Genomic DNA, 27985 nt, shown 5'->3' on the forward strand with positions numbered 1-27985 from the left:
AGAGCATGGGTGAGGATGGCCGCTGATAGTGGGCAATAAAGATGGGCTCAGACTCTTCTGTCCAAGTTCAAGTTCAAGTTCTCACATACCAAATAATCATTTTTAATGCACCTGGTTGTAACTTTATTTTGAAATAAGAAAGGGCACTCCCCAAAGTGTTGTCACATTGCTGGAAACACACTTCAGTCTGAAACAGTTGTTCCCTTTCCCAACTAGGGGTGCGAAGATGACTCGCTGTTGGATGTAAAATCAAATTACTGAAAAAAATAAAATAAAAATCTCTTTCATAAGAAATGGAGCATAAGCTTAACAATGAGCCCACCGCAGATTCATTGAGAGGAAAATATTCAGTACTTACGATCACGTTCCCTTGGCTTTTATTTTGAAGAACCAAAACGGAAGTCGCTCGCAGTGTGACACACTCCCCATTTAACATTACATTTAACGCCACGTTTAACGCCGGAGACCTGTAGCTTTAAGAGGAGGGGGCGTGTCGCTGCTCGGGCTGGCCTTTTATTTGAATACACAGCAGTTCAGCGGAGCTGGAATCACATCGAGTCGGATGTTTTTTCGGCTTGTGAGACGAGCGCAGCGGGACGCGGGGCTGTTTTAGTTGTCGGTAATGCTCATCACACGGGCCTGTATTTAACATTTGAATGCTATCGAGCCATAGCAGAGCTGCTAAGGAAGGCGTTTTCTCCGCCGCATGCACACACAGAGCAGTGGAGAGACACCGCTCTCTACCAGGAGCATGGACTTGCACATACTGGACCACAGGCTGCGGGTCACCAGCATAGCCAAGAACGGGCTGGTGAACTTCACACACCCCCTGATCAAACTGATATTTCTCCGGAACCGGACACGGTAAGAGGACTCGCTGATCGGGCCCAGATGGCTGTGCCGCTCCTGTTGTGAATCAGCCTGGTAATCCAGTACGGATATACGAGATAACCCCCAGCGCCTCGTCATTCACCGGGTGGCCGAGCCATTCTTGGGCTATCTGCCTGTGCATGCCCAGTTCTGCCTCCGTGAATGATACACTGCGATGCATGTGACTGGAAACACTCCCAGTAGTTTTGACTTCTGACTAATGATTGCATATTTCCCTTGTAAAGGAGGTCATACTTGCACCAAAAAAAACAACCAACAACCCTGCTGCAGTTAAGCCAACAGAATTCCCTCTTGTATGCTTTTATATTGTGGTCCTGTAAAATATATGCATGAATGACTTTGAATGCCCACGGCTCCCACCAAGCATCAGCATTAATCAAACTGCAGTGTGCTTGTCTGCTTTGGTGGGAGCCTGTCTTTTCAGCTGACACCTGACCTCCATTTGTTCAGCATCCAGTTTGCAAGTTGTCCACATCTCATGTTGGCATTCAGATCCGTTTTCAGGCAATCCCTGGATATCCTCCCATTGTTATGTAATTGTTTGTACCTCTGGCTGCCCCGCACATGCGAGGCCAGAAGAGGAGCTCAACATCTGTCTTCCAGCCACCATGATACAGGCCGGGCAGGGGCTCAGCTACTGCTCCCACCGTGAAGCTTCAGGGAAGATTTTCATTCTCTCATCAGCCTTTGTGCTTGATGATGCCGCAAGTCGGGATCCTTTATGATGTATGTGTATTAAGTTACAGAATAGCCCTTTAATAATGAGGCAGCAGAGCTTGCCCATACATGCCCACATAGGGATCACCATCTGGGGAGGCACATTTCTACTTCCTGACACGGGGGAAATAAATGTAATATGTCTTGTTCATCTTCATGCCTCCATCGTTGATCACAGTATTGGGCAACACAATAGCTTTTGACATGTTCAGACCAAACGCACTCGTCGTGTCATGATGACTTGCACACACTATACAAATAACCAGCCTTTGTGAATGATACATAGATGTCCATGTAATTATGTCAGGAAGGTGAATAAAAACACGTCTGCAGATTTACAGTGGATTTCATTTGAAAGGTATGAGCCTACATTTTCATTCGAACAGGCCGAGTCCAGAATCAACCAGAAAAAGAACGCAGGCTTCGCTTCCTTGGATTAACAGGCTGCTCTGGTTTTTTTTTTAGCATGTTGTTGTTGTTCATGCGTTGAGGTTGTGTCGTCATACTGCAGCGTGTGTTTTGCCTTGTTTTTCCTGTTCTTTATAGGTCTAACCATAGGTGAAGCGGAATGAGGAGTGGCGGAGAGAATTGAGTTCTTGGCGACTCAAAACAAATCTAGGAGCAAAAAGGGGAGGAAGACACAGATTGGCCTGGATGGTTTCAGCCTTCTCCTTCAGTCAGGCCTCTGCTATTCATTAGAGAACAACTCCCCACGCCGAGTGATTTGAAAGCCGCTCTGAGCAGAATGTTAAGGAGGTAGTCACTCGAAGCAGCACAAATTGTTAGAAGGTAGATTCCCCTTCAACATCAGCGGTAACTGGAGCTTTCCATGTACACGTGTGGTGCAGAGGATAAAAGCAGACTTGCCTTGTCTAAATGGGAACTCCGATATCATGGCGTACTGCCTAGTGTCACCTACACCGTTAGTTAGTGAAGATCAGCTCAGTTTACAGTTACTGGAACATAGCATGAGAACATTTTATGATATGATGGACGTCAAATGCCCTCACAGGTGAGAACATTTGATTTAGGGTCAGGTTGGTACTGTTTGCATTTGAGATGCATGTAAATGGGTGTAATACACGCGCCAGTCCACTGTATGGTACTGTGTGAGTGTCGGAGCCTTTTCTCACCCGCAGACTGTATATAAAAGCCGACGTAGCTTCCGGGTCTGAAAAAAAGAGGCTAATGCTGTAGTGCTTTGAGCTGCAATACCACCAAGGGCCACTAGAGGCTGGCTCCAAAAAGGCTCCATGGACTCCCATTCAACTTCTCTCATGAATTACAAAGTCAATAACTTTTTCCCGCAAGTCATGATTGTGTCATTCGCTAAAGTCACTCCTTCTTCCTGTTGTTCCATCTGAAAATAATTCCATCATTAATTTGATTTTAGGCTTCTAGTATGTTTGGGGGCGTGTCTGTTCGATTGAAAGGCCTGTGGTGCAGTCAGGTTTCCGCTATAGGTGGGCGGGGCATAGTGCCCTTGGGTTCCCAATCAGATCGAATGAGATCCACCCCCTTCTCTTCCCTAGCTCGTCCAAATATGGTCACTTCTGGCTCCAAAATAGCAAGATGGCGACGACCAAAATGCTAAACGCGAGGCTTCAGAACAGCAGTTTACAAACCGATGGTTGACGTCACGGTTGGTAACCGCTCGGTGTCACCAAGGAAAAGATTTCTTTAAACCAATCCATGTCACTTTCTGGTGAGTTGAACCCTGGCCTCCCGCATGAAAGTCTGCTCTTTTAACCACGCTGCCCTCTAGTGGACTGGCGGGTGTATTGCAGGCTGTGGCAAGGACACGGGGCTGGTATGTGTGCATCACAGCCGGTCGCTTCTATCAAACACCAAAGGACAGAGATGAACCTTCCCTCCACGGCTGAGGACATTTTCACCATGAGTTTCCCAGCTGCGTGTTTGTAGTCTGGCATTGTCGTTGGTTGTTGTTTCGGCCTAATGGGTGTGGCACTAATCAAAGCCCAGCATCGGGCCAGTGTGTCGGTCTCCCTGTGCCGTGGATGTATGACCCTGCAGGCACCACACAGTCCTCCTTTCTTCTCTGCGGCCGCTAACTAACGAGAGCGTGGGGTAGGAACAATGCCTCGGCCGAGCCAGAAACCCAGTTGGGAGCTTTCCACTTGTCTGCCTCGGTTCCTTGTGAAGGTCGGGGCTCTGGCTCCTCTTGTTTACACAGGACCCACCCTCCCACCCCCTCTTCTAATAACAGGCAACAGGATTTCAAGATTAACAAAACAACAGCAACAACTCCTGATTGTTCTGTAGGGAAAAAAACAGAGAAATGTTTTGATTGTTTTTTTTTTTTTTTCAGTAAGTTGCGAACGTATGATGATGTGGCCTGCTGAGACAGCTCGAGGCTCATTCCTCCTACTTCAACATCAGTTTTATTCTGCTCTTATCGTGTTTCCTCAGCTGGAGCATCACTTGCAGACACCCCCCCACCCCCCAACACACCTCCCTCCTCTCACCCCCCTCACACCCTAACCGCCGCTACCGCTTGTTTTGTGCAGCTGCAGACTTCCCGCTCCCTCGCTACCTGTTGCTCCCTCGTCTCTTTTGCTTATTTTCCGCCTCCTCCTCTTCGTCTTCCTTTTTTTGCTTCAATAGAAGGAGTTTATTTTTTTCCAACTTACTGCAACAGCAATCACACGTGTCATTGTTACAGAGTGCTGTTCAAACATTTGATGAGAGTCGGTGTTATTTATTGATTCTGTGAAGTGTAAAGGCTGATTATGTCGTAGACTTGGTTTTTAGGCAACATGGAAAAGGAGGGTTGGTGATAATCTCTTCTTCCTCAGGGATTGCAGACTTTTTGGAGACGATGAGGACAAGATTGTAGTTTTTGTCGTTGTTTCATCTTTTCTGGGAATGTATTTAAAGGCAGTTGCACAACAAAAGCTTACATTGGTTGAGCTGATTCATTTTTTCAAAGGAAATGGGAGGAAAATATACATTGCACTTCTGCAGAACAGACGTCGAGTTTCCTGTTCCTCTTGACTTCATAAGAAGTCCAGTGATGTTGGGATTGTAGGTAAATGCTTCAGAGACCGTGTGTGTGATTGTAGAATCAACGTTAGGCAAATGGCTTTCCAGCATCTGTCCGTATTCTGTAATGAATAGATGCTTAGGTGAGGCATCGTGTCTGTCTCATCTGCAAACAGGAAGCCAAAATATAGTGGTGTGAAAAAGTGTTTGCCCCCTTCCGGATTTCTTATTTTTTTGCTTGTCTGTCACACTTAAATGTTTCAGATCACCAAACAAATTTAAATATTGGTCAAAGAGAACACAAGTAAACACAAAATGCAGTTTTTAAATGAAGGTTTTTATTATTAAGAGAGAAAAAAACAATCCAAACCCACATGGCCCTGTGTGAAAAAGTGTTTGCCCCCTAAACCTAATAACTGGTTGGGCCACCCTGAGCAGCAACAACTGCAATCAAGTGTTTGCGATAACTTGCAATGAGTCTTTTCCAGCTGTGGAGGAATTTTGGCCGACTCATCTTTACAGAGTTGTTGTAATTCAGCCACATTGGAGGGTTTTCCAGCACGAACCTCCTTTTTAAGGTCATGCCACATCATCTCAATAGGATTCAGGTCAGGACTTTGACGAGGCCACTCCAAAGTCTTCATTTTGTTTTTCTTCATCCATTCAGAGGTGGACTTGCTGGTGTGTTTTGGATCATTGTCCTGCTGCAGAACCCAAGTTGGCTTCAGCTTGAGGTCACGAACAGATGGCCGGACATTCTCCTTCAGGATTTGTTGGTAGACGGTAGAATTCATGGTTCCATTTATCACAGCAAGTCTTCCAGGTCCTGAAGCAGCAAACCAGCCCGTCACACTACCACCACCATATTTTACTGTTGGTATGATGTTCTTTTTCTGAAATGCGGTGTTACTTTTACGCCAGATGTAACGGGACACACACCTTCCAAAAAGTTTTGTCTTGTCAGTCCACAGAGTATTTTCCCAAAAGTCTTGGGGATCATCAAGATGTTTTCTGGCAAAAATGAGACGAGCCTTAATGTTCTTTTTGCTCAGCGGTGGTTTTGGTCTTGGAACTCTGCCATGCGGGCCATTTTTGCCCAGTCTCTTTCTTCTGGTGGAGTCATGAACACTGACCTTAATTGAGGCAAGTGAGGCCTGCAGTTCTTTGGATGTTGTCGTGGGGTCTTTTGTGACCTCTCGGATGAGTCGTCGCTGCTCTCTCGGGGTAATTTTGGTCGGCCGGCCACTCCTGGGAAGGTTCACCACTGTTCCATGTTTTCTCCATTTGTGGATAATGGCTCTCACTGTGGTTCGCTGGAGTCCCAAAGCTTTAGAAATGGCTTTATAACCTTTTCCAGACTGATAGATCTCAATTACTTTCTTTCTCATTTGTTCCTGAATTTCTTTGGATCTCGGCATGATGTCTATCTTTTGAGGATCTTTTGGTCTCCTTCACTTTGTCAGGCAGGTCCTATTGAAGTGATTTCTTGATTGAGAACAGGTGTGACAGTAATCAGGCCTGGGTGTGGTGAGAGAAATTGAACGCAGGTGTGATAAACCACAGTTAAAGTTATGTTTTAACAGGAGGGGGCAAACACTTTTTCACACAGGGCCATGTGGGTTTGGATTTTTTTTTTCTCCCTTAATAATAAAAACCTTCATTTAAAAACTGCATTTTGTGTTTACTTGTGTTATCTTTGACTAATATTTAAATTTGTTTGATGATCTGAAACATTTAAGTGTGACACACATGCAAAAAAATAAGAAATCAGGAAGGGGGCAAACACTTTTTCACACCACTGCATGCACTGTTGTTTCACAGATAGATTTCCCTGAGGTTGCTTGACAGCCATCAACATGCTGCTGAGGTTTGGCTCGCTCACAGACATAATATCAGGGGCTTTCTCCTAAAACAAAGCTCCACACTTGATCATTCGCACTTGCAGTATAGTTGCTCGACGCACACACACTACCTGCAGGAAACTGCAAGCAGAGGAAGGTGAAGGATCGACAGGAAATGAGAGGAGTATTATAACACAATGGGCCGGCTGAGCTCACGAGCACAGCTGGTAGTTGGCGTTCTCTCTCAGTCTCTCTCTTTGTCTCTCGGTGGCGTGATAGTCCCATTTCATGGCGGGGATTACTTTTTGCTGAGTCAAGTGTTTTGCCGGTCTAACTCAGGCTTCTGCTGTAATACCCAAGCTGACTGATAAGCAGTGGGAGAGGAAGGTGTGTTTTCACTGAGATATTTTAAGAAAACAGGAATACGTAGCGCTTCCCGTTTAAGGATTCAAAGAAAACAAAGAAAAGTAATCTGAATGATCGTGTATCTTCTCCGTACCACAAATTAAAACCTTACTAACTCGGCAATAAAGGCCTGTGATTTCTTACGGCTATTAGAGCCATAATGCAGGTGGTATTTTGAATTTCCTCTCTTCATCCATCATCCCTTAGTGTACATGTCCTCTTGAGGCTCAAATGCCATCTTTTGTTGCCTTACAGAGATTTACAGTATCCAAAGAAAAGTTAACGGATTTAGTTTTTGAAGTTTAAGTACTTATTTTATCTGCCTAAATATAAAAACTACATGAAACAAAGATGAGCATTATAACCAAGGAATTAGTACATGTAAAGCAATAGTGCAACAATTTGGTAAATTTGCCAAGAATTAGATGAGAAAATGAAATGTATCATAACACATTACAGAGAGATTACTGAGATACAGCAGCTATAGTGAGATTTGAAGGTGGTGACAGGTGCATTCCCCTTGTTTCCTATCCTTATGCTGAGCTAATTGTTTCATGGTTCATGGTCACTATTTAACGGACAGATATGATCTAACTCACTACAACAAAGGGCATTTCAGCTGGCATTGCTGTGGAAACTAACCTCGTCAGGGGTGCGACTCCGAGCTTGATCCCAATTTGTGCTATAGTTGCTGAATTTATTTTATTTGGACCCAGAATCCAAAAGAACTCATCTAAACTGCTATTTTTTTTTTATTGTGTGTTTGAATTAAAATAGCAGTTGTGAAAGGTACCTCGGACCCCGTTCTGGACCAAAACAGGTGGTCTCAGTCCGGATCAAACTGGACCCTGGTTTGCTTTGTTTGAAATCTTAACTGGGTCAAAGGTATTTCAATGTAACAAAAACATGAACCTCTGTTTGGAACTTGGTCTGAAATTTCTGGTGTGAAAACGGCCTTTCGAAGTGTTCTAACTACGGTATATTGAGTAGGAGTATTGACGCTTGAAGTTTTCCCCAGAAAGTGAAAAAGCCACAACAGCCTAAACATCGAAGGTCTCAGCAGTTTGAACCAAGCCGAAAGTGAAAACCGGCCAGTGAAGATGTCCAAGTGATCAAGATGGTCAGTTCTCTCTGCCTACTGCTCGCCCCATAATTCTGCTCTCAGTCTTGTTGTTGTTATTTTTCCATGAAATTTCTGTTGGCTGTAGAACAAGAGGCATTTCACCCATTCAGAAACTTTATTTGAAGTACAAATTTCCTCAAAAGTTTTTGTCATCCAAGAAAATGTGTGTTCACTGCCCAGTTTTTTCTTTGAACCGTACCCAATCCCATGGGCCTATTTACTTTTGTCCCCCCTCGTTCCCCTGCTACCCTTTTTAAACATTTCACAAAGACAACATTCAGAAGGACTGAATACTGGCCTGACCAAGCATCAGCCTTTAAAGAAAATGCATTTTGGCCCCAAGCATGATGAGAAAATTAGTGTAAATGATAATCGATGTTCTGACCTGCTTGATGCCAGCTGCTCTTTTTCCTGTCTTTTCTTTGTAAAAATTTTAACCCCATTGGTTCGCGTCAGCTGACAAAACTGCAGCCTTTTCAAATATTTAATGAATATGGCCTCTTCTCTCAGAATAAGAGGATGGTGGTACTCGTGCAGAGACAAGTCATCGCGTTATGGACATGATTTCCACGTAGTAGATGTGTGTGTGTATATATACGATCCAGTGAACTCAGAAGCTGACCATTTTTTCATTTAAAATTGTGTTGCCCAGACTTTCCTCGAATGGAGCAGTTGTTTACCAAAGCAGTGCCCCAGTTTGGTGCGTTACCCACCATTGGCTATAGACAAAGGAGTGACGCAGGCGTAACACTGAGCTTTGGGCTCGCGCTAATTGAGTGACAGCCAGTCCCGAAGCCTACATTTTGGAGAACCCCATTGACTTGATTCCTGGAAACTGTTGTTATGAAAATCTGAACCGCTTTTTCTTGGTTGCAAATGAATAGAACTGTTCTTTCATGCTCACTCTCTTTCTTTTCTCCGTCTTACCTCTTGCCATTCATGTTTTCTCTTTTTCTAACCCCATGTCTCTCTTCATTTGTGTTTTAGATGCAAGTTTTTTAGTCTGACTGAGACACCGGAGAACTACACAGTCGTCCTCGACGAGGAGGGATTCAAAGGTACAACACCGTCGTGAATTTACATCTTTCATCACTTTGATCAGGAAGTAGTTTGTGTTCCGATACTCTAAAACCAACTGCTCCCTATGTACGGATATCACTAAGTGTACACTACTGTATATACTTGATATACTTGTCTTGTTGTAGTGAAGTATTTGGCAGCTAGAGTACAGGAAATTAATGTACAGTTAATTTTCTACCAAACAGAAAATGATTGATGTTCCTTCCTTCCTTCCTTGCTCCCCCTTACAGACCTCACATGGTAGGTGGGTGTAGACCACCAGCATGTGGGGAGAAAAAAGCTGTACAAGATATACTTTCAAGAAAATGAGTCTTGTGGACTCGTGAAGTACGAGAGAGCAAGGCAGTGCTCTCCATGTCCCCTCAAAAACAGAGTGCAGATTTGCCCGACTTCCAATTTGGTGTTGAATATTTTCACTGGTATAATTTCTCTCATCTGTGAGCGAGTATTATGTTCAAAGAAGGTTAAACCATTGTTAGACATGTTGCCTCTCGTGTCTTCAGCATAAAGCATCAAAAACAGAGGATTGCAGGATATAAAAGGGTTTTTTTTGTGCATTTTAGTTCATCTTGCCATTTAGTTCCTATGACTTTCAACTTTATGAAAAATAGATCCACTTGTCTTCTTTTGGATTAAAAAAATGACCGTCTTTTGAATTTATTGGAAGCAAAGGTCGGCTTACAAAAACACAACTTTTAGGGTGTTCTGAAGATGGTTTAAAAATACTGTGTATTTTTGTGTTGGTTAGGCATTGGTTTGGTCTTTGGTTAGTGTTAATAGGTATCTACCTTTATATATTTTACACTGAAAAATCAGATCACTCTAAAAAACAAAGGTTATTCTGAATGTATTTACTGTCTGACTGCACGTCTGTCGTCCATGTCCCCGTCCCATCCACTCCTCGTCCTCACTCAGCTGTAGATGTTAAAGGCATATATCGCCTCCGGGCGCTCCGCTACTCTGCCTCCTTTGCTCTCCTTCTAACCGAGTGCCTATTTTAAGAGGTGAACGCCGTGGTAGCTAAGCCACAAGGGGCTGTCTGTGACACATTATGTCAAGCAGAGCCGTGTGTGAAGGAGAATCCAGAAAAAGGAAAAAGAAGCATTTACTGCGGGAGGTAGATGTCAATCGGTAATGCTTTTAGATAGCTGAACGGCAGTTGCTTGTTTTTAATAAAAGATAAAAGCGTTCTGTGTGCACTTCCTAAGTCTCACTACCTCTTTCTTTCAAAATCTTGTTTACTTCCTGGAAGTACATGTTTCAGATACTTCGGTCTTGTTTTGGGACAAAGAGCAGGCACACATTCTGAGAGGTCAACTTATGGGAACTTAGACACTTCCTTATAGCCGCCTACGACCGATGTGTCCGAGCCTATAAATGCACAGATATGAAATCACACTCTACAGCCAAGCATCTTGGTGTTGGTGCTGTTGGCCTCTCCTGGGCATAATATTCACTCTGCGTTATGAATAGCGGGGTGTTTTGGGTCATGATGACAAAGAAGGAGACGGCATGAGGGGGAGAGGAAGTGTATGTATGTTATAGTGAGCAGCAACAACAGGAAGTAGTTACTTAAAACTGTCTCATAGTTTACAGCCTCACGAACATACAGATCTATCATCGGCAACAGAAAGTTCTGATGAGATACCGACCTTAAACGCTTTATTAAATGGGATCTTTTACATTGATGGTCTGAACCCAGAGCAGTTTTGTTTTTTTTTGGCTCCTGTCACATTATTTCTCCCTGTAGGCTCATTTTTCTCTGCACCAACACGTCCTGCACTTCTGTGAAAATGGCACAATCATGGCTAGAAGTTGGAAGAACTTCAGTATGCAGTATAACACCGTTTTTAACGTCATAAATCCAAAAAGGAGCTGCATTATGATAATCATTTATTTCACAAAAATGTAAAACTGATGGAAGCAATACAACATTTTTCCAAAGGCCCAAAAGTGTTAGCAATATCGGGGCAAAACAAAGTTCATAATGAACTATGTACAAACTATAATTCTCTCAGTTCTCTCCAGCCTGCAGTTCAATTGCAATACCACTGACGGCCTTTAGGGGCTGGCTCCAAAAGAAACCTCTTGCTCCTGTAGACTCCCATTCAACTTTATTATGGTGTCATTTACTAAAGTCACTCTTTCTGATGAGTGCTCTGGTGGTCGCTCTGAAAATAATTCCATCATTAATTACATTTTAGGCTTCAAAGAGAGCTATGTTTGGGGGCGTGCCTGGTTTGATTGACATGCCTGGGGTGCAGTCAGGTTGTCAGTATAGTTAGGCGGGCGTATTCGGTCAGATCCACTTCTCGATCCTCCCCAGCTCGTCCACATGTGGTCACTTCTGGCTTCACAAAACTCAGATTGCAGACAGCCCAAATTCTCAACTCAAGCCTTCATAACAGCCGTTCACAAACTAGTGGATAATGTTATGGTGGGTTACCACTTGTGGAAAACGCATCACTAACTTTTCACTGCTTGTGAATTTTCCCAGCAGTGTCACCACTGACACCCAGCTTATTATGTTTGTGATACTGCAAGTACAGGGGCTTTCACCAGTGGGCCACAGACAGTTAAAATTGTGTCAATTTATTGGACAATAGCGAGTGACTTTTATGTAAATAAGAATCTTTGCGATTGTTACACAACATTTTCAGACTAGAGAAAACCCCACCCAGTAACACAGATAACAACATGCAGCTGTTTTGAAGGGTTGAGTCCTACGTTATAGTGTTTAAATGGAAACATTCTGATAAACTGTTAGGACCTCCTGCACACTCAAATATACAGAACCGCACCAAAACTTGGGTTTTTCAATCAAGTTTCCAGGCTGTTATCGCGACATCTTTTGACTTTGTGGTCCAATCTCACTGACGGACTTTTCTCTCCTTTCTCTGTTGCCTCTCAGAGCTGCAGCCCTCGGAGCACCTCCAGGTAGAGAGCTCCATCTGGCTGCCGCTCAACGTGGCCTCCAACGGCAACGCCTCCAGCAGCTCCCAGGCTGTCGGCGTGACCAAGATTGCCAAGTCAGTCATCGCGCCGCTTGCCCAGCAGCACGTCTCCGTCTTCATGCTCTCCACTTATCAGACCGACTTTATCCTTGTGAGTGCCATCTGCTTCAGCTTTTTTTTTTTTTTTTTTTTTTTTTTTTTTTTTTAGTTTATAAACACTTGCTCCACTCTATTCCACTCCAGTCTAATCAGCTTTCACACGTCTCGTTAAAAAGGAAGAGGCACTCTGAGCTATTCACTGTTGTATAGTTTAGAGACGTTTGGAGTTTTTTCAAACTCTGTAAATGCATCAAAATCCAGACCTGTAATCTTGCAGTGAAGCCTTTCACCTACTGAGCGCCTGGCAGACGAAAGAAGTCCCAGTGTCTGCAGTTTGTCCGGCACCATCTTGCAGTTAAGGAATTAAATCCAGACAAAGCTGATGGTGCTAAAAAGTTAGTTGATGTATTACATGTGAAAATGTTAAGTGGGCAAAAATAACAGATGTTTGTGTCAGCAAGTATATTAATGTTTGACGTGCTGGTTGAGCTCAAGTGTTTCCTTAAAGTGGGCCAGTGTCAGACCTTGAAACAACATTGTAGACTTTATTATACATGCATACTGTTCTATATTTAAACAGAATGCTTACTGAGGAGCATATAAATGTTTCGTAGATCTAAAAAAAAAAAATCTTACCATACATATGTATGTTCCACATCTGTGTTGTGTAGGTGAGGGAGAAAGACCTGTCTGTAGTCATCAGCACTCTGGAGGAGGAGTTCAATATCTACAAGGAGGTGGGAGGAGAGTCGGTCCCTGTTCATTGTCAGGATGTTTCCAACGGCCTCCAGAAGAACGGCAAAGAAGGTACTGACAGGTCACGGTCCTCTCCGGTACGAATTCACGGTCCTCTCCGGTACGAGTTCACTCCCCTCTCGATCGAGCTCATTCCCAGAGGATGGAGGGAAGATCCTCTAGCACCACCTTCAGGATCTTTGAACAAACACTTACTCACCATGTGACCTGAAAACACAGTTCCAGGCCATAAAGCAGACTGTTAGAGAACTGTATGTTACGGAAGTCAGATTACTTATAAACTCGAGTAAAAGTGTAAAAGCAGCTCTTTAGAAGGATACAAACATTTCACCCTGACAGTGCTGCAGATCTTCAGGCAGTTTTTAGACATTGGTTTCCTGTTTGGAAAAGAACAGGAGTGACTGTCCTGTAGCCGTCGCTCTGGCACTTAAAGTAATATTTCTGCAGCTCTACTCGGAAAAACATTTAATGTACAGCTCCAAAGATATGCCATAACCATGAATATTTTGTACATAATGCATTTTATATACAGTTAGGCTGGTCAATATATCAATCTATATCACGTTCTAGATATCATGCGTCAAAGTTTGAAATGCACCCGTCGGCCCACTACTGCATGTCGAGTCAGTGTCGCGTTTTACCTCGCTAAGGCGTGAAAAGTAAGGTGCCTTATGTTTAGATGGCAAAAACCACGTGGTTAGATACTGCATGCATGATACTTTCAAAAAATATTTACACATTGAGATTTTTTGTTGAATAAATCATCAGTAATATGGATATAATGACAAAGTGGATAAAGGCAGATAATGTAACAGCTCAGTTCAGAAAAGGACATCACTTTAGTGTAATGCAGCCTTTAAAACCAAGAACACACAACAATTATGGCCTGTCATGACATTACAATATCCAAAATCAACCCAAGACTATTTCTAGTCTCAAAATCACAGTATAAAAAGACATCGTTATATTCTCCAACCATAGGTTAGGTTTAGAAAAAGATCATGAATTACTTGTCCTCACTTGACATATGGTTAGTAACCCACACCAAATTTAGCTTTCTAGTGTGCTCAAACACGGATGCCCCAGGTGAAAGTCCTGTGTTTGTTCCACAAAATCATTCCCAACCTCCTAATGTGGACTTTATCACTCTTTGTACTTCGTTAAATGACTTCCTTCTTCGACCCTGCTCATGCATGCGTGCACTTTTCGCGGCTAGTCGAGGCAGAACGTGACACTGAGGCGGTATCCTGTAGAGGACTGACCAGTGTGTTACACACTTTGGTCTGATTACAAAACTTTTGAAACGCTTTGATGCGGCCTGTGTACGGATCCCTGCTGGACCTTAAGGATATTTTACAACTGTGCTGTTGTCAGAATTAGAATCACTTTATTGTCCATGTATGTTGACACATACAAGGAATTTGACTCCGGTTATAGCTTCGCTCTCGGCGTAAAAAACACTAAACAAAAACAGACGGACATAAATAGACATTTTTACAACATAGGAATGAATGAAGAGGAAGTTAAATTCTCCAGAACAGTGAAATTGTCAGTGTGCATCCGGCCTTCCAAGGACACCCGTCCCTGTTTGACTTGAACATAACAATATGTGACAATACATAATGAAACAATGCAAATAGACTCGGTCCATAGCAGGTTACAGACATGAAGGAAACACTGCACTGAGCTGCCGTGTCCTGAACAGGAAGTTATTTTTACATCAGCATACAGCGCAGAACATGCCGTACAATGAGGTCAGAACATGCATAAAAATGTCTCCACTCTTTCATAATCTGCCGTATCTTTAGATCTCCAAGACGTCAGCATCATGTCGACACCTACGAACAGCATTCCTGTTTAACTCCTCACACTATCAGACTGGATATTGATTATCAGTCTACTTTAAGGGTGCCGAGCATCACACTGCATCTACTTTTTAACTTTGATATTTTTAATGGGATTTTTGTTCCTTGTGTCATTGCTGTGTTATTTGGGGGTTGCAAAGTGTTTTGGGAGCATGTTGCATGATGGTGCTACGAAAAGAAAAGCTTCATGTTTTAGGTTTGTTTGGCAAATTCAACAACTTTGTGCGTCACTAAAACTGTCTTGGTTAAAATGCAGCGATCCACTGTTATCTAAAACATAAAAGAGTACATTTAAAAACATAACAGCGGTATTGTTGCAGTTTTCATGATGGTTTCAAAGTAAAACTTTAGACTAATTCCTCTGTCTTTAAATCTACTTTTATATTATTTAAAATGCAGAACATGTTTGTTGTTTTTGTTTTTTAACAGAAATACAAACAGGTTCAGAGAATAAAAGAATCTTCAATTTCACTAAGAATCCATTGTGTAACAGAGTAATAATACTTCCTCACAGTACTAGTGTTTTTTTGGAGGTAACAGTACTTCACTTAAGTTTTTATATTTCTGTAAACTTTCACTCTTACCCCACTACATTTCCTAAATAAATGATAAACGCTTAACCCACTACATTTCCTAAATAAAACATTAACTTTTACTTTACTGCATTTCCCCAAAGCAGCTTAGGTAACTTTGTTACTATAAAAAAAAAGAAAGAAAACTGCAGAAATTTGAAATCTTAGGATACAAACTGCACACATGCAGGTCTGGAGAATCAGTGGTCCTAGCTTGCAAGCTACATCTTTGGTAAATCACTTTAATGTGCAAATACAATCGAGTGTTTCCAAAGCCTTGGTTTAGTTGCTGTTCCCAAGCCTGGCAGATGCTGGAGATATGCAACTATTCTGGTTTTCACTTTTACCCACAGTGGCAGCATTAGTGTCGCTTTTAAAAAATAAACTTCAAAATTCTCCAGATTCTGACCGCTTGCTTTTTTAATTTAATATCAACTCAAATGCAAAATTCTTTTGATACTTAAGTACATATCTAATACTTTAAGACTTTCACTGAAGTAATTTTCTAATCTGTGACTTTGACTTTGACCAAAGTTATTTTCTTGTAAGATATCTGTACTTTTACTCGTGTAGCTTTCACGTACTTTACACATCGTTACCAACAAGTGCGTCTTTTAAAGTGATTTTTACAAGGGTCTTAAAAGAATGAACAAATTCTCCTTTTGAAGCATTCTGTATAGTGTTTCATTGTTTATTGGGTTTTTTTTTGGTCTTATGAACCAACACTGTCCCTGTCCTTCCTTCCTTCCTTCCTTCCTTCCTTCCTTCCCTCCAGCCATCCTACCCACAGTTCACCCGGTGCTGATCCCCCAGAACCAGTTCTGTGTCATGTCTCTGGACCCGGACACACTGCCGTCCATCGCCACCACACTCATCGACGTCCTCTTCTATTCCAGCAGGTGAGATGCCGTTTGCTTGCACTGCTGCAGTACCTGTCTGGGGCACAAGATGGCAGCACAAGATACAAAGCTCAGACTTGAGGCTTGACATTGGTTATCGTTGCAAATCATTTTAGTCTACTGACATGGTTCTTGAAAACTTGAATAAGTAGCAAATATTTAATAATCATTTCTTTAAAAAAGCCTTTATATTTGTTTTTTAAGTAGTTTAAGGTTCATTCATTATTTGTTTCTTTGCTATTGTTTGAATTTATTTGACTATATCTGGAGCATTTGATCCATTTTGTAAATGACTGCATCCTTTTTTAAATGGTTGTATGAATTTGTTTGGATTTTTTATTTTTTATTTTGCTGTCATGCTTACCGTGTCTCCCTCTTTAGTCCTAAAGAGGAAACCCTGTCATCTCCCAGCCAGGACCTGGACTGCATCAAGTTCTTCTCCTTCTCCCTCATCGATGGCTACATCTCACTGGTGATGGACACTGAGGCTCAGAGACGGTAAGCAGTCGAACTTTCTCACGCTGACCCCTCCCACATCGGACGGTGTGCAAATGTACACTTGTGCTCCAGCTATATTTTGCAATATGAAGGCACGGCTTGTATACAGTTCACCTGCATTATGTCCAAACAATATGAATACAGACTATAAGCAGTAAAACCGTAACAGATGTTGCACTGGAACACACTTCGTTGTTGGCTCACCGTTGATGTTGTAGCGGTATTTGTACCTGAGGATTTCTACAAAATGATATTGATCTCCGACTTGGTCCCGTGTATGTTTGCACTCACTTGCTTGAGAAGAGTCAGTGTTGAATCCTTGTGTCCTAGGTTTCCTGCTGATCTCCTCTTCACCAGCTCGTCCGGGGAGCTGTGGCGGATGGTTCGTATCGGGGGACAGCCTCTGGGCTTTGGTAGGAACACTTACTTTTATATACCTCCAAGTTTAACATTTTCCTCGATAGAGTTTAGCGCACATCAGTAATCGGTCCCAACTTCCTTTAGAACGGCTTCTCCTTTTGAGATTAATCAGGTGGTTTTGGTGTCTGACTGGTGTTTCATCAGAAAGGGTTCAGATTTTACAAATAGTTCAACTCTGACCAACTATAGAAAAATCTTAAGATTACCAGCTGCATACTTCTCACATGTAGCGAGCTAATCATGTTCATTCCCTGATTTAAACATGCGTTCACAGACTTCTCAGAGATTTGTCATCATCATCTGGTGACACAGAGCAGACAGCCGAGTTTACAGCTACTGAAAATCTTTGTTTTACCAGTTGAAGGTGCATTTATTTCAAGTGCGTGTTCTCATTGTTTAGCCTTAATGATGATGCAGATGTGATTTTAATGTTTTTAATAAATGATTCATTATTTTGTCGGTTGAGGTGAAAACAGGAAACATTCTTTGTACTCGAGTCTGTTGTTTACTTTTAATTAACACGCTTGTTAATTAAAACAAAGACAATTGGAGCTTTTATGTTGTCATAGTGCATCTTTATATTTTGAATATCACCTGATTATGATCGCACTAATGATACTAATTCTTCTGCACTCTTTCTGTGTGTTTTAGATGAATGTGGTATAGTCGCCCAGATATCGCAGCCGCTCGCTGGCAGCGACATCTCTGCCTATTACATAAGCACCTTCAGCTTCGACCATGCTCTGGTGAGTCCAACATTTTTTGCAGGATTGTCCAGGCCCTGTGGCTCTGTCTTAATGGGGGAGACGTAGACAGATAAAGACCAAGTATACGTCACATTAAATAGCATTCCTGCAAGGTTTACTCAGCCAGTTTAAGGCAGCTGATTCCAAATCATTTTGAGGATGTTTTTACTGAGGAAAGCTTCTCTAAAGAGTTAAAACAGAATGCTATTTAGGTTAAGTAAAGCTGAAAATTAATCAAATAACTAAAGTATATTATTTCAAAAATCCTGCAATGCAGAAATGCATTTGTACATAAGGAAGTTATAAAATGATATTGGCGGTGCCTGACTCCACCTTACTTCCTGCTAATCCAAACATGGGCAAAGAGGTGGTGCTTGGGTGGAGCTGAGGCTGGTCGAATGAAGCCTGATTGCTGAAACCTGCAGGCAGCTCACCAACTGTAATGGTCCACCACCTATCACTCAAAGCAGCCCCGCCCTTAATTATGCATAACTTTAAGCCTCAATACAATTTAAACAGGTGAGTTATATAAAAATGTACCACCTGTATAGTTGTCATGAACAGGAAAATGATTTTAAGATACCAAAACGGTTTTCTGTTCCAGGCTGTAAACATGTCATCTCAGTCACTGACAGACTTTACGTTTATCAAGCTGGCCCTTCTGTTTTATTCCAACAACTTGTACCATTTAGACTCTGAGTTAGATGAAGAGTTTTTATTACAAAGCTCATTATGTTCATTACATCTTCAAACCCGAGAAGCCATAAACCACAAACTTTTTGTGTCTCCATATAAGACTAGGTTTTTGTGGTGTGTTACAATTTCCAAATTAACTTTGTATATGAAGCTGAGACTCCATAGTTGCTGTGCGGTTTCCTGATCTCAGTAATGATGCCGTTTTCTCTGTTACCACACACTGTTATCACTGCGGTTGTTTTGACATCGTTTGATTGAGTAACTTCTGCCACCTGAATTATCTTGAAAATTGCCTGGAAAAGTTTATCTGGCTCATTCATTTGAAATTTACCTCGAAACTTATCAGAGAATGTTTGTCAGTACGTGACCCAACAAAGTCAAACGTCCCTCCTACACTAATATAAGAGAAGCATTGTTCACCGGTTTACCTGTGCATTCTACAAAGAAATGCACAAAGAAAGGGTTATGTTGACTGTCTTGTGGTTTCTTTCACTGTCATCTTCAGCATTGACATACACTGGACTCACAGTTCTGTCACCTATCTCTAGCTCTTTAACAATAGCTTTGTAGTGTGAAGACATTTCCCAAAACCATTGAAGTTAAAATGGAAAGATCCACTGTAGACCAGTAATAAATTACAGTGTGTATTGTTCTGTTTTCCCTCTTCTCTTCATCTAAATTTTAAGTATTTGAACATTTCAGTCTAAAATAATGGGGTTGGTTATTGGGCATGGTCATCAAATGTGGATCAATGGTAAAGAAGGAGAAGGATGATCAAAAGTGAACCTGATAGTGTTGAATCTTTGGGTGTTCAGGTATTCAATGGTTCTTCCCACGTCCCACCTTTCCAATGTTTTGGAAATGAGATTATAATGCACTTTTGTCATTGAGCTTGACACAACCATTGAGTGCGTTAGTCACAGACACCTACTGAGTTGCACTTTGTCGACGTCATGAAATTCTATAATTAACAGAAACCACAAACAGACCTAGAAAAAGAAAATTCCATCGACTTTAAAAAATAACCTGTGACAGTATCATGACCTCTACTTGTTCACTTCTGAGAAATTCTTTGCTCCAGCTGCCTTGTAAATAGATGTAATCATGGAAGAGGATCTCTGCTTCGCAACTCAACAGCAACAACTCGCATCTATTGCATGCCAGTGGAAGTATATGGGCAGTCGAGTGTTTTCTGTAATTTTGTTCAAAAAATTTGCCCTGTAAAGAGGAAGAATGAAAAAGGATGGAAGTGTTTTTAAAAAGCTCTTCAGTCGTTGAAACAACAGAAATGGAAGAAGACATTTTCTAAAACGCAAAGGAACAAAGCTGTGTCACAAAAACATGTGAAAGAACGTGTGCGTACAGGATGATGGGAGGTCACCGCTCATATTTCAGTGAATTTATCAGAATCATTTTATCTTCAGTAAAGTCTTTGGGGAATTCAAGTTAACAGCAGAGAAGTTCATGGAAACTACTGAAAGAGGAATTGATTCTATTTTACCAGTGGTGGAAGAAGTATTCCACTTCTTTACTCCAGTAAAATTGCTAATACCTCACTGTGAAAAAGCTCCACTACAAGTAAACGTCCTGCATTCAAAACCTTATTGAACTAAAAGTAGGTAAAACTCCTTATTCTGCAGAAAATGCTCCATGTCCGTGTTTTTCATCCATTGGTTTGGTATTTATTTGTTTTATATTACTCGTGTTTCTTACGCTTATCTCATTTTAAGTAAATTGTCTGGAACTGCTGTTGTACTTTGTCACATGATCTCTTCCTTTAACCCTGGTCATACATGCGTGTTCTTTTCACGCCAAGGTGGGACAAAACGTGACACTGAGACGGTATCCTCTAGTGGACTGATGGGTGTATTACACACTTTGGCGTGATACTGAGCTGAATTATGACCTGCAACTTTACTGTTGTTGTTGTTGACTGTCAACATACTCGTGAAAGTTTTTTACACACAGTTGTTTTCAATTAAAAACTCTGATAAAACCACTGTTTGCTACCTGCCCAGCAACAGGCATCAGACAGGCACAGTTAGCAACTAGCAAGTTATCATGCACAGTTAAAGAAAGAGACTATTTGGTTTCTAGGTAATTTAGTGACCTTTTAAATTCCAAATGAATACTAATGGTGTTCCATGTCTGCTGAGTGGAGCCTGAGGTAACTGTATGTTTGCTAATATGCTCACCGCAATTAACGTTATAAACACACCAACTTTGTGCTAAAAAAAAAAAAAAAAAAAAAATAATCAAATCTAGCACCACTGATTTCACATGTCTTTTCTAGGTCCCCGAGGAGGACATAGTGAGTGTGACAGACATGCTCCAGCACCAGAGGAAAGAAGCAGCCACCAGCTGATTTCTGAAGTACCGACTGGACTGGATGATGCTGGCTCGGGATGTCTCCCCTCGCTCCAGCTCCACTGGCTGGAGGCGGGCAGGCCAGCAGGAAAGGAGGCTAACTCTGTGCCTAGATTAGCACTGCATCGCCAGCAGTATTAACGTCTACAAATTTGCCATGAACACCAGAAGCGCTTTTCTGCGGTGTGCACACAGTTTGTCTGTGAGGCCCCCCCCCGTCCTGCCTGTCCAAGGCAGGATGCACTGAGTCCCAGGGGGCCCCCGAGCTCACACGTGCACATCAAGTCCACAAACACTCCTGAACACATACACTTCCAAACACAAACACATCTCCACATTCAAATTCACACGCAGAAAGTCAGACATGAACATTTATGATAGACTCTCTCTCTCTCTCTCTGTTAACACAGGACGAGATGTGTGTTGATGGTGTGAGGTCTGAAGCTGAATTGTTTATAACATCACACATGGCCAAACACACTCGCATACATTTTAACATTTAAAATAAACACGCAACTTAGTCTTCCAGTAGTGTTCATATCATAACACCATGTGTCTAAACATTTTTTTTTAATCCAAGGCCATGAGCAAGTATTGCCATGTTTTTTCTTTTCTTGTGAAACTAAAAGTGTGTAGTTTGAAATGCAGTTGTGAGCACAATGCTTTTAAGATAAGAAAACTGAGGATTTGTATTTTTGACAACAAGGCTCATTCATTTTGTTTTGAGAAGAATGTGCAGATTTTTGTGTATCAGAACTACTGCAAATGATAAACGGATGGCCAGTTTCTTTTCTTCTTTGTTTTTCATGAGGTCAACATTTCTTAACCATTATGTTACCCAAGGTCAATAACACTATGTCTTATGTTTTGTTATTTGCACAATAAACTTGATTTAGCTAATACCACCTAGATGTTTTCTTTGGTACAACTACATTTTATACAATTTGAAGTAAAAGTATTCTGTAAACATTTGTAATTTTTGGGCTGCTTCATTCAATAAAACTGATTTGAAAATAGTCTTTGTTGCCTTTAGCATGAGCTAGTTGTAAAATTCTGAAGGCAGTGAATATTGTGAAGGCGGGTTTGTTGCAAGACGACTTTCCAACAAGTATCGACTACCTCAGAGAGAGATTTCTGTCATTCGTCACTCATGATTCAGCTGCATGAAATTAATATAACGATCATTTGTGGTTTTAATAGGAAAGGAACAAATGACGTGATGATAAGGAGAACTATTATGTCCTAGGAATTTACTTATCATGCTTCACCAGCCTCAGCTTTAAAAGGAAAATTTGACGCCACCAACTCGAAGTTCTTTTCCCTTTTGGATGAGATCAGTTATAACAAATCCTGTCTTAAAGAAATAAAAGCTTGAAATATAACAGACTTTCGAGCTGGAAAGGGCTCCGGTTATTGATATTCATTATGTAGATGTAACTTTAAAGCTGCAAAAAAAAGTTTTATGTGGTGTTATATGTTTATGATTTGTTTTCCCCACCCCTCAAATGCATCTTTGAAAGTCATGTAGGTAACAGATCTCCCAGTTTGGGAACCACTGAGTTAGTGGAGTGAATTAATCCAAAAGAGGATGGTGTTTTAGCTCCATTTCACACAAGCCTTAAAGATGCAGCATAAACACTCTGAAATGGTGTATATTTTAACATCTGGGGATTACATCTGTTTAAATGACATATTTTACACTATGAAGTGAAACACCTGCCTTCTTTGACACACATATCGCCTCACACACAAAGAATGCCTCAATGTTTCTTCAGATTTTATCATGCAGACAAACACACAATGCGTTTTATGTGTTTTAACTATCTGAGGATTGTTTGAGCATTTAGTCACCTTTGCTGAAATTGAATTCTGAGGAGAGTGACATAGTCTGTCATAACATGAGTGATCTTTAAAAAAAAAAAAATGTCTTCATGAAATTGTATCATTCCTTCTGTGTGTGTGTGTGTGTGTGTGTGTGTGTGTGTGTGCGTGCGTGTGCGTGTGCGTGTGTGCGTGTCAAGGCGGGTGGGTGTGGATGAATGTGCACTTCAAATGCTGTATATATAGACATGCTTAGCAGTGCAAAGTTACACTTTGCTGTTTTTATGTGGTTAGAGTCACTACGTGTTGGGCAAATCAGTTCCCACTGTCACTATGGATTGTGAACTCAGTGGACCTCTAATGAATTATGGTAAATATCTTTATAATATTTGATAGAATATTTTTTTTTAAATTGACTGCAACATTGTTACTTGATGTATCTAATGATGCAGGTGTTTTTTTTACAGGAATTATGTTACAAGTAATCTTCAGTGTCTGAATGTTTTATTTGTTTCGTGTACAAGCGTGAAATATTATGCAGTATCAAAAAGACTGGTCCTAGCTTAATAGGTATATAAGATCTTACCTTAATCTGAAAGGAACTCCACTGTAAAGAAAAAAAACTTTTCCAAAGAGTTATTTCTTTTTACTTTTAATGATGTTGGAGGATTTCCATTGTCACTCAGTGTAAAGAGGCGCTGAAAGGAAAGAAGTGCCCAGTAACAGACCTCGTGTATCAATATTTGATGAATCGTGTTGAATTTACCTATTTTGAAATCCAACATAGAACAGGCAAAATTCTTCTCACCTACCGCTGTGTTACAGTTGATCTGTATCCGCATCATCTTTTCTCAGTATTTGTCTTGATGCTCCTGGGAGTTCATTGGAGTCCCGTGTTTCCTGCTCCGACTCACACCAGCTGTGACAATGAGTTAAATAAGACCGAGTTTCTTACAGCGCTACTGGGACATGAAGCCAATGAGGTCCTGAAAGAATATGTAAGTATGACCCAGCGACGCTGGTGTGATGTACTTTCTGTTTCTGCAGTATAGTTTGCTGTAACCATGCACAAGACTCAGGCTATGAGAGACATTTTGCACCATCTCCAGTTATTGTAGCAGAGTCTAAAACCACCTGGAAACTTGATCCAATTTATTACTATGCTCAGTGTCCTTGCGCAGATATTGGTGTGAGATTTGGGACATATTATCCAGAGGTTACCTGCATGAAAGGTGATCTTGCAGCATTCTTGCAGCCATCTTGCAGCCAAACAAATTCACATCGTGACAAAGAAATCCATATTAATGGCAGTCCACACTGTGAGAGTAGCTGGTGACCTGCATCTGTATTTAGCGGTTCATCGTAGCTGGTCCCTTTTGTTTCATTACTCCCTATAATATCTATATCTCATCCTCTTTAAAAAAAAAAAAAAAAAATGGAAAATGGAAAATGGAACAACCTAAAATGACTAATGTTGCACAAGACATTTCTGGTGAACATTCATATTTAACATGAACCTTTTTAAAGGTCAGAAATGTATCATGTTTCTGGTAACTGCAGTGTTTTGCTGATCTAATACTTGTAAAGTGAGGTGCTAACAGATGTGGTATGAGATACAATTAAAAATAATAATGCTAAATTACATCACTGCATCACTGGTCATGAATCCTGAAAGTGTGTGAAGGCAATTTAAAATGCAGCACAGAAAAGGGCGACTCTTCAACTCTCAAGACCAACTACTTCATAGAGAGGTGATTACAGAGTGTAAATACAGTAAAGGGCTATTGCAAAAACAAAAGCCAACCATCATTTCAAAAAAAGGTTTGATTTTATGAAAGGATTACCTCTTTATATCTGTTCTAGACTGCAACAGACAACGTCACCTTCAACTAGCATTTACAGGACCGTTATTACCAACATGTGTTGCTCCCTGTGATCATTTCATCGATATAAATATGTCTTTGTTCTTAATGCAAAGTTCTGTATATACTTTGTTTGAAAAGACTGAGTAAGACATGGCTGAGACAGTGAAATACCTTCACTCCTAGCTTCCTTATGACCTTTGCTAAATTGCAATGAAAATCTCATGAACATACTGTAGTTCATTTAAAAAATAATATACTATTGAACCTATACCAGCACTGATACTGAAACCTGCTAAATTGCTCTGTTCTGAATTTAGTAACATGTATTTTACAACAATCTCCTTCACTGCACACTCAGATTTATGGCATGTTCACTTTTTTTTCTTCCAGACAAAGAATCACAGACCCAGGACTGATTCAATTTCACATGATGTTCCTGAATCCACAGTATCTGGCATCAACGTGTCTGAGAAGCTGCAGGACATCTACGTCAAGAACGGGCTTTTTTATTTGCACATGTCACAAATAGAAAAATATCAGAGTGAACTTTTGCACAATCCAGAACCTATTTTGAATCATTTGTCAATGCTCAAGAAGAGACTCATCGACCATTCACAGAGCATAAAGGCTACTTTCATCCACATCGACCTACAAGTCCCTGTGCTGACCACAGCAGCCCCTCCTCAGCTATCCCATGTTGACAGCTATGTAAAGAAAGTCTATGGATGGGGTGTTTTAGTCAGAATGAAGGAATGGGTTCTCCAGGTGCAGCAGGTACTTATGGAGGCAAAGCAAGAGTGTGACAAAAATACAACTGGGATTCAACTCCTTTAAAGGGGCACTCCATCAATTTAATTTTATGGTGTCTTCTAAGCCAACTTTGAGAAAATATGCATGTCTCCTGGGGTAATTATATTCCATTAACTGATCGTAGAGTTACATCACTGAGAATTCATAGTGATGTAAACATTTTTTACTTATTTTCCTGTGTTTTAAAATTGTAAAATTTCAGGTCTCGTACCCGTGCGCCATGTATTAGTGTATTTGTGATCAAAGTGCATTCTATTTGATCTTTGGCTGAAAATTCAGGTAGAAAATCAGTGTAGTTTGTGCTGATATGATTCATGCAGCTCCGCAAAAGAGTGCAGCCGCTCTCTCGTTTGGAAATAATGGTCTTTCTTTCCACAGTGCCACACTTGAACATTTTTAGTGTGAAAGCTCCTGGGTATCAACAGTCTACTACAGGATGTCTGTCAGTGTCACGATCTGCTAACACAGTCTTGAAAAGTAGGTTTAATCTAAAAAAAACAAAAAACAACAACAGCTAATTGGATCTGAAAAAAAAATTCATTAAAGAAATCAGTGTCACATGACCTCATCACATGACCTCTGCGTGTACTTTTCACGCCTCGGCTCGGCGGAACGTGACACTGACACAGCATTTTCCAGTGGATTTGTAGTACACTGTTTGATACCTGGCTGTTTATTTATGGATATTTATTTGTAAACAGCATAAATTCATATGAATTAAATCTGTCGTCAACTGACTGTGATGTAGCTAAAATTAGGATTATTTATATATGTATTGACATTTTATTTATTTCCTGGAGGTGATGAAAACAACTATATTATTGTTATTTTTAATCATGCAATGTAATACCTCTATTTAAAATCAGTATTTTGAATGTACATAGCAGGAAAGCTAGTTAAATATGGCAAGTGGCGATTTATTACAAGTTTTGGGGAAAGTTTCTTCCCTTCATTTTTAAAGGCTATGTTTTCCAACGTAAACAGTATTTTTATGTCATATTTCCAGTTTAATGGTTCAATGTTCACTTTTGGTTTTATTTATGTTCCACTGATGTTGGTGTGGATTATCTGCTCAGTCAATGATGAGTGAAAACAGGTTTGCATCATTAGTAGCAAGATACTGAATTGTCAAGTTGTAAGCGGATGTGTCGGATACTTGCGCAATAAATGACTAGTTTGTGCACTCTCAGATGTGTATGTTTACCCAAACGTGTGTGATTCCTATGCTAACTAAGACATTTTAATTGAATTCTTTGTTATTTTGTGTGGTTTAATGCCTTGTTTGTGGTTAGATCACCCCGTGCTTACCTGAGCAGGTGGTATATTCCAGGTGAGGTTGAGAAGGTAAAAGGTAATTTGATGGTTAGTGGTAGGGCACAGAAGGAGGTAGTTTGCCATGAAGCTGCAGATTATATTTAGTGTTTTTTTTTTTCTCTCTTTTCTTTCTTTCTTTTTTACCTGTTTCTCTTATATTTTTGTTATTGAATCCCAAATACCTTCTGTATGGGAGGAAGGTGTCCTACAGTCACTGCAACCACGACCTCAACCTCTGTAGAGTCTCTGCTGAAACTGATTAAAGAAGTTCAGATTCTGTCATTTTCTGTTTCTTATCTTAATTTCTGGGGAAAAAAAGAACTGACGTCTGAAGTGATGTAGAGTTTGACAACCAAAGTTAGAGGGTTAAACTGGACTGAACCAGAATCACATGAAGGCATATTATTGAGTTGTAGCTAGATTCATATCTGCACAGGAAGTGTTGTATGACGGAGATCAGGGGAGGAATGAATCCATCATAACATAAATATGTTGTCACAAAAGTAGCAGACAGACAACTGTGACCGCAGAAAGGAAGTTTAAATAATAATGATTTAAAGTGGAAATAATATGAAATACAAATCCACAGCTGTGTGTGTGTAGATCATATAAGGTGGATAGTAGCCAGTGATAAAAGGTCCTCTCATCTACAAAACAGTTCTCTTGCTCAAATATGGCCCAAATTCACATTTACACATTTATTCTTGTTAAAGTTAATCTAGAGTTACATTTATATGGGAAACACAAATCATCTTCATCAGTTATTTTCAGTATTATCAGTGAATCAGTTATATTTCCTTTGGAGGAAGTGACAGAAAGAAATACTGCAAGGGGGCTGCCCTTGGTTTACAGCTTTACTTTTTTCATCAAAATATAAAGTTGCATTCAAGGAAGTTTATCGCCATCATCTCTTTTACACGCCTCCTTTGAGACGGGTGGAAATATAAGAATGACCCTGTGAGGTTACGTGACTAAAGGAGTCTGTCTTTGACATATTAAACGTTAAGTGCAATGAGAATGACATACGCAGCAGGTACAGTTTGCCATGTAACTCACTTTCTTTGTGAATGAGTGTGTTTCAGAAAGCACAATTGCCATCCAACTGTCTAACTATCAGATTCTTGTGACTGATTTAAAAGGCTGTGATTGTGCAGTTGCAGGTTTTCTGGGAGTTGAATGCGTCTGGATGGTGGTTCTGGTGCAGGGCTTGGATGCAGGACAAGCGCCAAAGGAGCGTGCTGCT

At 40.8% G+C, this 27985-nt stretch overlaps 1 protein-coding gene across 1 annotated transcript; it reads left to right on the forward strand.

Annotated features, from left to right (window-relative positions):
• Positions 1-520: 520 nt before the first annotated feature.
• On the forward strand, positions 521-21948 carry castor1 (cytosolic arginine sensor for mTORC1 subunit 1). The gene is made up of 9 exons (XM_069138742.1): positions 521-864; positions 8968-9038; positions 11972-12165; positions 12785-12920; positions 16082-16205; positions 16587-16703; positions 17034-17116; positions 17775-17869; positions 20859-21948. Exons 1-9 carry the CDS (start codon positions 707-709, stop codon positions 20928-20930), a joined length of 1050 nt encoding a protein of 349 aa, XP_068994843.1. The 5' UTR covers positions 521-706; the 3' UTR covers positions 20931-21948.
• The last annotated feature ends 6037 nt before the right edge of the window (positions 21949-27985 follow it).

This window comes from Embiotoca jacksoni, unplaced genomic scaffold (genome assembly GCF_022577435.1).
Source record: "Embiotoca jacksoni isolate LCO1_2020_lvr unplaced genomic scaffold, fEmbJac1.0.p SCAF_8, whole genome shotgun sequence".
In the NCBI taxonomy this organism is placed as follows: domain Eukaryota; kingdom Metazoa; phylum Chordata; class Actinopteri; family Embiotocidae; genus Embiotoca; species Embiotoca jacksoni.

Excerpts from the sequence above, each read along its gene's own strand:
- castor1 (XM_069138742.1), top strand. The coding sequence starts at position 707 with ATGCACACACAGAGCAGTGGAGAGACACCGCTCTCTACCAGGAGCATG. Across the intron at positions 9,039-11,971 it reads CGACGAGGAGGGATTCAAAG|AGCTGCAGCCCTCGGAGCAC; the intron begins GTACAACACCGT and ends GTTGCCTCTCAG. Across the intron at positions 12,166-12,784 it reads ATCAGACCGACTTTATCCTT|GTGAGGGAGAAAGACCTGTC; the intron begins GTGAGTGCCATC and ends TGTGTTGTGTAG.